The following is a 13,536-nucleotide window of genomic DNA, read 5'->3' as shown; positions in this document are numbered from 1 at the left end:
TTCCCGCCATTCTGCACTCAAATGAGGCTCACCTGTAATCCACTAATGTACACAGCGAGTTGTAATGATATGGCCGTTAGCTGGAAGTAACATCAGCTGGTTGCCTAGGGTACAGGACGCTGGCATGCACAGTGGACAAGTAGCGAACTGCAGTCATAAGCACAATTTGACAGTGCAGTCAGTGCAGGCAAAAGACATTCCCCATTAACAACCCACATTAGGATAAGATTATGCTGACATTGGTGGTGCACATATAAGCCCACAGGAGTAAACATGTGAAGCATATTCATATAGGGACACATCATTTAACGTTGTATTGATATATAATCGCACAAAAGAATACATTTGAGCCAAAAGTTATGGTGTCAAGCACACAGGGGAATGTAAAACAGTAGAGAAGACCGTAAATCCTATATGTCCACCATTAAGGACAGTAACATTATTGCATATACATTGATAACAATCTGGAAACATCCCTATTTGGTCCTCATGAAAAATTATGAGCATGCAGAAAAAAGGCAAAAGCAACACGCCCCAAGACCTTGAGGAGCAAGTAGTTGGGCGTGTGGGAGAGGGGTGGTGTAGGGAGGGGGGAAGGGATGGTAAGCAGTACGGTACACACAACATCCCAGGGGTGGTGACAGGGCAAAACAACTTCTCAGGAGAGAAGCCTTTTGGATCTATACGCTGGATTGCATCCAACCAAGGGGCCTAAATTCCAATCCTGCACTCACGTGCTTTTTGGATGACAGGTAAAACCCTGATTGGATTTCTCTACTGACTACGCTATGGGTAACTGTTTTAGTTTGTCCTTCTCTTCCTTTACTTATGGAAACAATAGGATTTATATTTATCAATTGTGGTTCTTCAGTGGGCCTTGAAACGCACTTGTTATTGGGTCATGTAAGTATGTAAACAAAAGTAAACAAAAACATGTATGGAATGTTGTCCAACTACTAACATATTCAACTTTTTTTTATTTTTTTTAGGGCTTATTAGTGTTGTGGAGCTGGGGGGACAAGTCATTATGTTGCAGTTGTTAACATTGGCTATAATGGTATGATGGTCGCTTTACTGTTTATGCATTGTAACATTTTTAAACCTACTTAATATGACACTGTTTCTTTTAAAGCTAAAGTCGGAAAGAAAGTACAATTTAATCAACATTTAATGTATTTGTTTAATGCAGAGTAAATACCTGTATTTGACTCAATATCTGCCTTGTGAAATACCCTGTACAGCAGAGCTCAGGCTAGAAGGAGAAGCAGTACAGTCTGTTTTGCTGCTGTACTCATGGGCTAACAAGGAGAAGAAGCAATGCAGTGCCCCAAAAGAGTGTTTACATTTAAGGAAGCAATGAGGCTTTGATGAATGTGTGAAATTCATTCAGGTGAAGAGAAGGGGTAGAATGTTAAAAACAAGGGCAGGAGATGAGTGGTATAAAAGATGAAGAAAACAATGGCTGGGTGCTCAAAGTGCAGGATGGCAGTCATTAGCTACTAATCAGGGTAAGAATTGAATATACTGTATGTAGGAAGAAATGCTTCAGGGTGAAAGAGGGGTATGTTTAAGGGGTGTGTGTGCAGGAACAATGGGGTGCAAGAGGGTCTGGATCAAATATGTAACAATGTTACAACTTCCTTTACTCATTATTCCAGTACAAGAGAAATGAGCAAGAAATGTCAACCAATTTTAAGAGTAGATAATCCAGGTGGGCTGACCACAAATCTTAAAGTTAAATCTTAAAAATACATTCAAGTAACCCAACTAAATAACAAAAATGTTTCTTATTTGTGTTGTGTATCACTCGGCTGTAGATCCTCAAATCATCTCTGAATTGGTGCTGACATTGTCCTTCCTTCTGGAGGGTGGCTACTTTTGTTGCCCATGGTCCCTGTGTGTGTTGTAAAGCAGCCACCACTCCAAGCTTACTCCTGCGATGGACTACAATCTCAATTTTAGTTTAATAATTTGTATTGCGATTGTTGTCCATCACGGGAGTGAGCTTGGGGCGGTGACTACTTTACAACACACACAGGGACCATGGGGAACAAAGGTAGCCACCCTCCAGAAGGAAGGACATTATCAGCACAGATTCAGACATTATTTGAGGATCTACAGCTAAAGGGAGACACAAATAAGATACATTTTTGTTAATTGTTAAGGTAATAGTCATGTATGTTTAAGGTTTAACTCCTGAGATTAGTGGCACTTTAATGAAAATGCTGGCTGTTCCTTCAGATAGTGCTAAAAATTGTTTGGAAGTGGAAATATACTTTGAGGGTTTCATGGAAGCTACTAAAAACCAATGAAAGCTTTGATTATGCTTTAATAATACTTGTAGTAAAAGTTGCTCGAGACACATACTGTATCTCCAAGCTAAAGCCTATGTAAACCAGGCTTCATGCAATTTGGCAGAATAAAAATGGTCTGGAAGGCTCTGGGGGTACTCGGTTTAAAACTATGGGCCAATAGGGAGATGCAGAAAGCCTAAATGGGGCGAGTCAAACACAAGATCCTGACCAGGCTATTTATTTATTAGAGCATCTCTAGGCTCAGGCTACCAGGACATTGTACAAGGTATACGAGCAGACATGCAAGCATATATAAGCCACTGCTTCTCACACTGCTGCTCAGTTAACACTTTTATAATAATCATGGGGCACTTTAAAATAGGTTCCTTTTTACCAGTTTATAACTACAAAGAATGGGACAGGGTTTAGAAAAGCCTTTGCATTTTGGGGATTCAGAATGAATTTCAAACAAAATAAACATTTATGTAGTTTTTAAGTTGCATCGAGCAATTTGTGCCCATTACATTAAATTCATATCAACCCCCCTTAGAATATTTAAAGGACATTATATATTTTAATTTGATTAAAAGTTTTGAGTATTTTTTCTCATACAAATATTTTGGCATCATGTCCACTTGGATAATTTCTGTAATGTCTGAGGTTGCAGTTATTTACCATGGTAAACTAAAATGATTCTCACCAGCAATTTCTAAATCACATTAATATTTTCCTCTACAGCTTCCAATTGGCTTTGGCACGGCTGCCAATGTCAGGATTGGAAATGCTTTAGGAGCTGGAGACATCGAACAAGCCATAAAGTCTTGTAAAGTTGTACTTTGCTGCACAGGTAGGATTTTGGGCACTAAAGAAATACTACATAATATAAAACAAGTTTTAAAAAAATGTGTACCCTGTAGAAAGTAATATATTTTTTTCTGTGCTAAATCATAAAGTGGATGACATGAATATATACTGTATTTTTTATGAAACCAAAGCAAATATTTGGTTTCTGAGTGACTCTCAGTTCTCCTTGTCTCTGGTTTCTACAACATGTATGCTCTTAATTTTTGTGTTTGCTCAAGTTGTATTTTCATGCAAGCATTTCAATGTTTCCCAAAATTTGCTTAGTTGTGTACTGCCATCATGTATGTTTCTGTGTCAATGATTCACTTGTACTAATAAAGAGGACAGCATATGCCATAGGGCTGTGCAAATTAACGATTAATTTCTCGATTAATCGTTAATCTTTTTGATCGATTAATTTTTTTTTTAAACTCTCTGCACGAGCGCCAGCCAAGGCATTGGCCTATACACATACAGCACAGCAATGAAGTCATACAATGAACTAGGATCACACTAATCTAGCACGTTATTATTCTGAGCTGCCCCACTCAAGCGGCGGCCATATTGAGTGGGGCACATGAGATTAATAACGTGCTGGATTACTGTGATCCTAGTTTATTTTATTACTTCATTGCTGTGCTTTATGTGTATAGGCTAATGTAGTTGGATCTGTATGTGCATTATAATTAATCGAAATTAATCAATTAATTGATTTCAAAAAATTTCGATTAATCGAACACAAAAATGTTAATCATTACCAGCCCTAATATGCCATATACTTTCTCATGGATAGAAATGCAGATTAGGTTATGTTATATATAACAAAGGTGCACTCCTTAGAGTAAAGCTGGCCATAACCCCCGTTGTTTCCCCCATTTATACTAAACAGTGTGGATGTGGGATCTTCCCTGCCAGGCTATTGTATTCTGACAGCGGCAAGTGTGACTGCCAGAATACCCAGAATACCCAAACAGTGACTGCAGCCAATGGTTGTCGGCCCGTCTCCATCGATTAATAAATTGACTTTTGTCGACCAGAGTGGTGCCAAAAGGGACACACACTGCCACACAAATTTGAGCAGTGTATGGTCAGCTTTATGCATACATTGAGGATAAATGATGTGCATTTCTATTGGCCAATTATGCTGACCATCACTGCGACAGTTCTAACCCTTTCTATCCAAAAATAATTTTGGTTAGACATACACTGTAAATATTATAATATAAATATTAGGTCTCCCAAAAACGTATTCTCATCTCACCCTAACTTAAATGGATACACAAAGCAAAATGATATAGGGCTTTCTGAGATGAGAAGAAAAACCACAATAAAATTGAGGCAGTTTAAAAGAATTTACAAAACTTTTATTAACATAGAAAACATTAAAATATCCATGAACACCCATAACAACAGATCATATTTGTTAGCAGAGGATTATCACAATCTTGAGGAGTAAGACTAATTGGTTGCATCTACATATACAAAATCCATACGGTGTCAACTACTAGATGTTGAAAGGTGATTCCACAACTCTTTATTTCCACCTTAAACAAGTTTTGTGTCACCGCCTCATCAGGAAGGTGAGTTAAGTAATCCTTTATTAAAACCCAATAGGAAATATCTCCAGCCCAATAAAGACTGGACTGGCAGCATTTCCTACTGGGTTTTAATAGAGGATAATTTTCTTAAGTACTTAACTGTAATACAGCACTTACAAGTAAACATGCTATTCTAGTCCCCATATGTGAATATGTTGCATTCATGATTTGGTATTTGTGAACCATAGATTACTTCACTTACCTTCCTGTTGAAGCTGTGACGTGAAACGTGTTTAAGGTGGAAATAAGAAGTTTTGAACATTGGTGGAATCACCTTTCAACATCCAGTAGTTGACACCATATGGTCTTTGGTATATATAGATGCAACCAATTAGACTTACTCCTCAAGACTGATATTTTAATGTTTTCTATGTTAATAAAAGTTTTGTAAATTCTTTTGAACTGGCTCAATTTTATTGTGGTTTTTCTTCTCATCTCAGAAAGCCCTATATAATTTTGTTTTGTGTATACATTGTAAATAATATAATTAAGAAATGATAATAATGACAGTGTCTTTCTGTAATTGTTGTCTTTTGCACACCATTCTAATTATTTTTTATTTCTGCAGTTAAACAGGGAGACAATTTTTTTACTAAATAGAGTGGGCAAGGGTTAGAACCCCTATTATGATTTTATTGCTGTCTGTTATCCTAATGGCCGATGATTCACAACTTTATTTTTCCTGGAGTAGCCCTGGCCAGTGGCCCCTTTAAAGGGCGAGAGCCACGCAAGGGGGGGGATCCACTTTATTGTGGCCAGGTCACATTTTACTCATCTTCTTGGCTGTTTGATTGACAGGCCAAGGAGTAGCTGTAACAGGACTGACAACATTGGTGACCGGACTTAGCCCTGCCCACCAGCGCATGGTGGGCAGGGCTAAGTCGGCTGCGTGGCCAACAGGGAGTGATAGTGCGGTCTGTGAACTGAAGATTGAGAGAACCCACTAGACACCAGAGAGGATTTAGAAATTTCAAGGGAGGCCAGGATATAGTGACCCAGTGTCCACACAACTTTTGACAGACCCACTAAGTGACAGTGGCCTAATTGGGGGTTTTCCCTTCACTTTGGAAAGATTTTCCATGACTCCCTGTTATGTTTTAGGGGCAACAAGTAAAGGGAAATCTAAAAAAAACTAACAATGGTTCTAACTCACTCTATCCAAAATCTGATCCTAATCCAAAAAATGACTATAGGTACACATTCATAGTCAGGCCTAGAACACATTTGAAAAACAGCCTTGCATTTATCTGTCATTTGTTTTCAATTATGCAATTTCCTTAGGCTTGGAATATCACTTCTGATTCAGTTATTGTTGTTTGCTGTTTTAGAGCATAAACTAGGCAATTGAAATATTAAATTATTTTCCAGTCTAATCTGCGTTTCCTATTTTTCAGCAATTGGTTGCTTGTTGATCAGCAGTATTGCACTTGCACTGAAAAATGTCATAGGTTATATGTTTACAACTGATAGGTGAGTAATATGAAGTTAAGTAACTTCTTCAAATCCATTTATGATAATATGTGGCGATCTCACTTTTCATTTCCGTACCAGGGAATTTTTTAAATTTTTAAGCAGAAAAGTGACACAACACACTGTTCAACACACTACCCTGTTTTGGTAAGGACTTTAGGGGTCATTTACAATTTCTTTGGTTTGAAGCATTAGCATTATCGGTACCTTGAACCAGGAAAGACAGCTTATGCTGATGAATTCAAAAGTCTGTAATTGGGGATGTACCGGTGCCAATACTGGGCCTTTTCACGAGTACTCATTAAAATGCCCCGATACTTAACGCTGATACCGGTCCTTGCTGGGGCAGCCTGCTGGGGACCTCGCAGCACCCATTTACAGCATCAGTCCGGCCACATATTTCCTGCTTCTCCTTCTTGCCGGACGCACCCACCTGTACAGCCATGGGGAGACCCGAGGACACCCGCACAGCACAGGGGAGACCCGCTGCCACATCAACCAAAACAACCCTGGGGAGACCCGCCGCCACACCCGCTCGAACAGCAACGGGGAGCCACCTCTCACACAGCCCTTGGGAAACCTACACGCAGCTCTGGTGAAACCACATGCAGCCCTGGTGAGACCCGCACAAACTCCTGGTGAGACCCGCACGCAGCCCTGGATAGACAGCGCAGCCCTGGTGAGACTGTGTTCAGCTTTGGTGAGACAGCATGCAGCCCTGGCCCTCTGCATTATTGTATAATGTAATGCTGGGCTTTGCAGTCCACTAGCTGGTGGTATTCTGCTGCATTGTTATATAATGTATTGCTGAGATTTGTAGTCCTCTATAGCTGGTGATATTCTGTATTGTTGTATAATCTATCACTAGAATTTGTAGTCCTTTATACAGTTGTGTGAAAAAGTGTTGGCCCCTTCATGATTTTTCATTGTTTTGCACGTTTGTCACACTTTCATGTTTCAGATCATCAAACAAATTTAAATATTAGTCAAATATAGCAAACAAGTAAACACAACATGCAGTTTTTAAAGGAAGGTTTTTATTATTAAGGGAAAACAAAATCCAAACCCACATGGCCCTGTGTGAAAAAGTGTTTGCCCACATAACTTAATTCTGGTTTACCACACCTGAGTTAAATTTCTCTAGCCACACCCAGGCCTGATTACTGCCACACTTGTTCGCAATCAAGAAATCACTTAAATAAGACTTGACTGACAAAGTGAAGTAGACCTAAGGCCTTGTTCACACCAAGCGCGGAGCAGGTGCAGAGCAGAGCAGTTACAGACCGGATCAAAACTGCGTCCAATGTATTCCAATGGTATTTTTTGCTCCAGTTCACATCGCAGCGTGCAGTTCCAGAGCAGGTGAAAAAACTGCAGCAGGCCCTATTTTACCTGCTCTGGATCTGCAAACGCATCAAAAACGCATGCAAATGCCTGGAACGCACTGAAAGCCCATTTTAAACTTTTTCAATTTTTTTTTACTTTTTTTACCAAAAACGCATCAAAAACGCATCTAAAAGACCTCTGAATGGCTGAAGAAAAACAAAATGAAGACTTTGGAGTGGCCTAGTCAAAGTCCTGACCTGAATCCTATTGAGATGCTGTGGTATGACCTTAAAAAGGTGGTTCATGCTAGAAAACCTTCCAATGTGGCTGAATTACAACAATTCTGCAAATATGAGTGGACCAAAATTCCTGCACAGCACTGTAACAGACTCATTGCAAGTTATCGCAAACGCTTGATTGCAGTTCTTGCTGCAATCAAACTGGTGGCCCAACCAGTTATTAGGTTTAGGGGGCAAACACTTTTTTACACAGGGCCATGTGGGTTTGGATTTTGTTTTCCCTTAATAATAAAAACCTTCCTTTAAAAACTGCATGTTGTGTTTACTTGTTTGCTATATTTGACTAATATTTAAATTTGTTTGATTATCTGAAACATGAAAGTGTGACAAACATGCAAAACAATGAAAAATCAGGAAGGGGGCCAACACTTTTTCACACAACTGTAGCTAGTGGTATTCTGCCTTGCTGTATAATGTATTGCTGGGATGTGTAGTCCTTCTACAGCTTGGAGTCAGTGGCAGAACAGCCAGGATCACAGCATTTGCAGTTGTGACCGGGCCCTGGCACTCCACCACTGTCCTGAAATCATTAGTCTGTATTGTTTTAGAAAAACTGTCACATGACACTAAAAAAAAGGTATCATAATTGGTATCAGTGAGTACTTGAGGAAACGTATTGGTACTCATACTCTATATTGAAAAAAATGCCATCAGTGCATCCCTATCTGTAATGATGGGGAAAAAATGGGATGAATGGCCAAATAAAGCTTTTACTGGGATACAGAATAAGGGCCAAAAATCCAATTTCTTTAATAATCAGTATCTTGCAGATAAGCCACAGAAAGTAGTTGTGAGTCCAGATCTGACAATACTGTAATCAATTCAGTCACTTGCCTTACCAGTAAGACCTATGTCAGTCACATAGATTTACTGGTGGCCAGTACATTACTCCACACCATACAGAACAGAAGCCTCACTCACCTATTCAGAGTCAGCACTGCACTGTCTCACCCTAGACCAGTCAAAACTGCTTTCTCTCGGAATGCACCCCAAAGATTCCCTTCATTAATGCCTCCACACCCACAGTATGTTCCAAGACTTGACCCTACCAACATTGGATACCTGCATTACTGGGAAGCACTTGCAGGCCTTACTGCCACTGCTAAGGTCTTGTCACCTCTCTACAAGGCCAAACATTTAAATAAAGAATGACAGGATTAATGCATATTTATTTAAAGGACAAGTTCAGGTTTAGATAAAATTTTACCAGCTTTCACTTCCTAACACCCTAACATACCCCCAACCTAGTGCCCACTTACCTTCCTCCAACGGCAGCTGCTTCCCACAGAGATTATATCCTCCATTCAGAAATCTTCTTTGCACTACCCCTTGCTGGACTTCCCCTAGACATGAATACTCCAACAGTACAAATATTGTCCATATCAGTTTATGAAGGATTACTTCACACGCAGTGCCAAGATTTCTAAAAGGAGGATGTAAACATCATAGAAGGCACCACTGTCAGAGGTAAGTGGACACCTGGGTGGTAGCTTAGAGTAGGTTAGGGTACCCCCCAGGGGGAGTAGGGTTTATTTTTATTTAATCCTTTAAAAATATTAATTCCTCTGCCATCTGTTGCAAAACACTTAACAGAATACCTCTGTTCTGTAGAACACAACCTCTACTGCATTGAACCATTACAGGGGACCCTTTTTGCTCTTTGTTTTGCTGTTCTATGATTTTAACATACCTGAATCGTAATTACTTTTGTGAATACGTTTTAGGATTCTAGTGGAGGTGTCGGACCTTTATTTTACAGTTTAATTTTTCTAATACAACTGCCCCCAGCTTTAAAAAGCTCTTTCTTCCTTTTTGGCAAGCTGTTGCAATAAAGCCTGGTAAATATATAGCTCTGCTGGCTAAATAGAACACAGCTACATAGTATGGGAAAAAAAGATTTATCTAAAAGGGTAAAGCTATTAGTAAGTGAAATGGCTACTTTATTAATTTGTCCTAACCTATGTAACCTATATGTAAAACATTACATTATACTGTCATGGTAATTATTTCATAGTATTTTGTTTATTTGTGTCTTTAAATTTAGGGATATTGTTGGTTTAGTTTCAAAACTCATGCTCCTATTTGCTCCACTTCACCTGTTTGGTGGTACAACTGTAAGTATTTTATTATTTAGCTCAGTTATACAAAAATTAAATGATTACTACTGCAAGCCTGCAGAAGAAAGTGGGTGCAAAATTAAGATTTTTGTACTTACCATAGACTCTATCTTGGACTCTGTTAAGGGACACATAAATTCAGAAACAGTCAGGTTATACTGCCACCCACATGAGGTTGGCAGTACAAGGGGTGCCAGGGTTCAAGGAACACAGTAAGATTTAGGAAGTTGCAATACTTTGTTCAGTAGCACAAGAAATACAGTGAGGGGTAACCTAAATGCTAGGAAGACAAACTACCCATGGACCTACCCAGACGTACAAACAGCTCCTTAGCTGTAGAAGTGGAGGTGCACCATCATGCCAAAGGCTTTTCAGAAGGTTTAGTTTACTTTAGGCTTTGAGTCCTGCGGTATAAGTGGAAGTGAGGCTCTGAAGGGCTACAAGTACCTACTGCCAATGTAGATGAAGGTAAATGGTAGGATTTCTTCAACTCCTCGGCAGACCTCTTGCATTGAGGCAGGAGCACAGTTTGACCCATAGCATTACTAATCATGGTGTCAAGAGCAGAGCCAAAAAGACAACATGCCTCAGTCCCATTCATGCATCCAGAGTGCTCTGTGCATCTGTACAGACATCACTTCCATCCAAGGCACAAGTTTAGATGCTTTTAGCAAGCTATCACAACTAAAGCACATGGTTCCATACGTTTGCTCCAGCCTCTCTATGAAACAGAAGTCTACCCCAGCTGTGGAGAGTTCCTTCTTAAGGGAATCTGACAGATTAAGGTTACCGGCACAAATTGACAGAGGGCCAGACCAGTTTATTCAAACTGGGATTTAAGAAGGGACCCTAGTTGCTTGTTAGTGAAACCCTAAATGATGAGTACACCTTCAACCAGTCTAGTCAGTCATTTTCTGGTTAAGCAGGTGGGAAAAGACCACCGATTTTACAAATTCCTTTTCAAAAGAAAAAGTTTCAACGCACTCTTGGGTGCAGCCCATGACCCTTCAGGGTCTTTCCAGTTCACATAGAGCAATGTCTCAAAAAGCAGGTGAAGTGGAAAGAAGTTTGTAGCTGTAGGAGCTCTAAAGGACCAAAGGCCAGATGCAGGGCAATGTGTACATCCCCATGTAAAACTGTGTAAACCTCATTAACAATATTTTCAGAGATGTACTGTTGGGACGCTAAATCTGAGCTTTAAGGACTCAGGAAGGTCAGAGATAGACAGTTAAAATATTTGACGGAAGAGTGCCCCGGTAGCTGAGAAGAAGCAACTAAAAATTTCTGGGCGGACATGAAGGTTATGGTGGTTATGGTGGGGACCACGGCTTGCCCGACACGGCCGAGGAAGACTCTGATAATAAAGACCCTATGATAAAAGGGGTCCCAGGTTCCAGATGGCAGGTGCCAGTTCCCCCTGGGGTAAACACCTCCAGAACCACTAGGGGAGTGGGGGCTGAGGTCACCCATGGCAGCAGGATTGCCCTCTGTGTCTTAGCAAAGACATGTTGAGTCTGTGGTACTGCAACTAGGCCCAATGTGGGGCAAGGCCTCAGGTACTCACAAACCCAGGCAGCTGGAGCTGATGAGGGTTTTAGGCCACAACAGGTCACTGTGGTAAAACCAATGGCAGCTGTGCAAACAGTGAGGTAGCTCCTGGTGCTTTAGCCTTAATGGTCTTACTAACAAAGTGAGTCTTCAGTGACAGGGTCACACCTGGGGCTGTGCCACAGCTCTGGGCCTAGAAATTGCTCAATGGCTAACTAACACAGTGAACCCTGGTCTGGAAAGCACCACAATGCAGACCCCAGTTCCCAAAGGTCACATTCCAGGTTGGCCATGCATTGAGGTCTGACCTCCAAAGCCAGGCTGAGGAAATGATGGACCACATAGATGCTATATAGATGCTATATAGAGACCAGCTCAAGAAGCAGTGCAAGGGAGAAATCTTGATTGAAGTCACAGGAAGAAAATTCTGCTAAGCTTAGCAAAAAATAGTTAGACCTTTTTCAGCACAACTGGGGAAATGGAACACCTAGGATACTGGTGAGAAACTGATGCATGCTAAAAACAGGAGGGTTTAAATGGGGACTGGCTTACAATTTTTCTGTTTGCCAGTGTCCCAACCTCCTGTAGGCAGCAGTATAACCCAATAGTTTTGGTTTTCCTGTGTACCTCAATGGACAAGAAAAATAACTTTTTGGTCTTTTATTTGATAATCTGTGCAAGAATACATTTATTTACTGCACCGTTTATGCAATTCATAAATTAGTTTTTATGGTAGTCCTGTGGATGATTGAAGTATACAACATTTAACCTTCAATATTCTGTTGTAGACAGCTTGCTGTGGAATATTAAGAGGAATGGGAAAGCAAAAAATTGGTGCTATTACAAATATTTTTGGTTATTACTTCATTGGGATTCCGGTTGGATTATCGCTGATGTTTCCAGCAAAACTTGGGGTTATAGGTAAGATTACTAACTGGATATATGGCAGTAATATGTTTGCATATTAAATGTTTGCGTTCCTACACTGAATTGTAAGATTATAATATCAGCTGAATTTAGCTTTGCTGATACAGATTGGTTGTTCTGGGACCTGTTGCTATAGTCATAGGATAAGGATAGTGGGGAAAACAACAAGGGGTAACACTAAGTACACTAACAATGACCCATAAATTAGCATTCAAAGAGGATACAGTGTCCTCTTTCAGTGGTTGTGGTAAGAGTAATTTGAGAGCACATGACTCAATTTAGTCGGGGGCCACTGGACAAATTTTTTTGTCCCGTGGGGGCTGCTACTATATACGGTACCAGTTTTCATGTATGTACATGTTACAAGCTGCAACTGTCACCGATTCAAATTAATGATCGGGGGACAGCTGCTGCATGTAATCCTTTCACATATGATTACATGCGGTGTGCATGCGTTTACATGCAGCAGCTGTAATCAATCACTATCCCTGGATACACAATACAATTGTCCCTGGATACACAATACAATTGTCCCTGGATACACAATACAATTGTGTATCCAGGGATAGTGATTGATTCCTAACTGCATGTAATCCTTTCACATATGATTACATGCGGTGTGCATGCGTTTACATGCAGCAGCTGTAATCAATCACTATCCCTGGATACACAATTGTATTGTGTATCCAGGGACAATTGTATTGTGTATCCAGGGATAGTGATTGATTCCTAACTGCATGTAATCCTTTCACATATGATTACATGCGGTGTGCATGCGTTTACATGCAGCAGCTGTCACCCGATCATTAATTTGAATCGGTGACAGTTGCAGCTTGCAGGGAGAGTGATTGTTTTTGTAAACGCATGTAATCATATCACATACGATTACATGCGGTATGCAGGCGTTTACATGCAGCCGCTGTCACCTGATCATTAACTTGAATGGGTGACAGTTGCTGCATGTAAACACCAAATTAGGGATTCCTGTGCAGTAAAACGCATGTTTGTGACAGGAATCCCTAATCGCACCTGAAATATAGGGGACCCCCCCCCATACATAATAATACACCCCCCCATTCCAATCTCCCCCCGCACACATAATAATATACCCCCC

At 40.4% G+C, this 13,536-nt stretch overlaps 1 protein-coding gene across 1 annotated transcript in view; it reads left to right on the top strand.

Annotated features, from left to right (window-relative positions):
* Nucleotides 1–13,536, top strand: part of LOC108793166 (multidrug and toxin extrusion protein 2-like) — a 42,785-nt gene that overhangs the window by 24,180 nt on the left and 5,069 nt on the right. Inside the window, exons 10-14 of the mRNA XM_018564108.1 lie at nt 990–1,057; nt 3,033–3,141; nt 6,130–6,205; nt 9,875–9,948; nt 12,288–12,416. Of these exons, the coding sequence (XP_018419610.1) occupies nt 990–1,057; nt 3,033–3,141; nt 6,130–6,205; nt 9,875–9,948; nt 12,288–12,416 (456 nt within the window). The remainder of the gene's footprint in view (nt 1–989; nt 1,058–3,032; nt 3,142–6,129; nt 6,206–9,874; nt 9,949–12,287; nt 12,417–13,536) is intronic.

This window comes from Nanorana parkeri, unplaced genomic scaffold (assembly GCF_000935625.1).
Source record: "Nanorana parkeri isolate BGI_ZX_2015 unplaced genomic scaffold, ASM93562v1 scaffold726, whole genome shotgun sequence".
NCBI classification, from domain to species: Eukaryota; Metazoa; Chordata; class Amphibia; order Anura; family Dicroglossidae; genus Nanorana; species Nanorana parkeri.
Note: the sequence above shows the minus strand (reverse complement) of the source record. Positions and strands in the feature narration are given on the sequence as shown.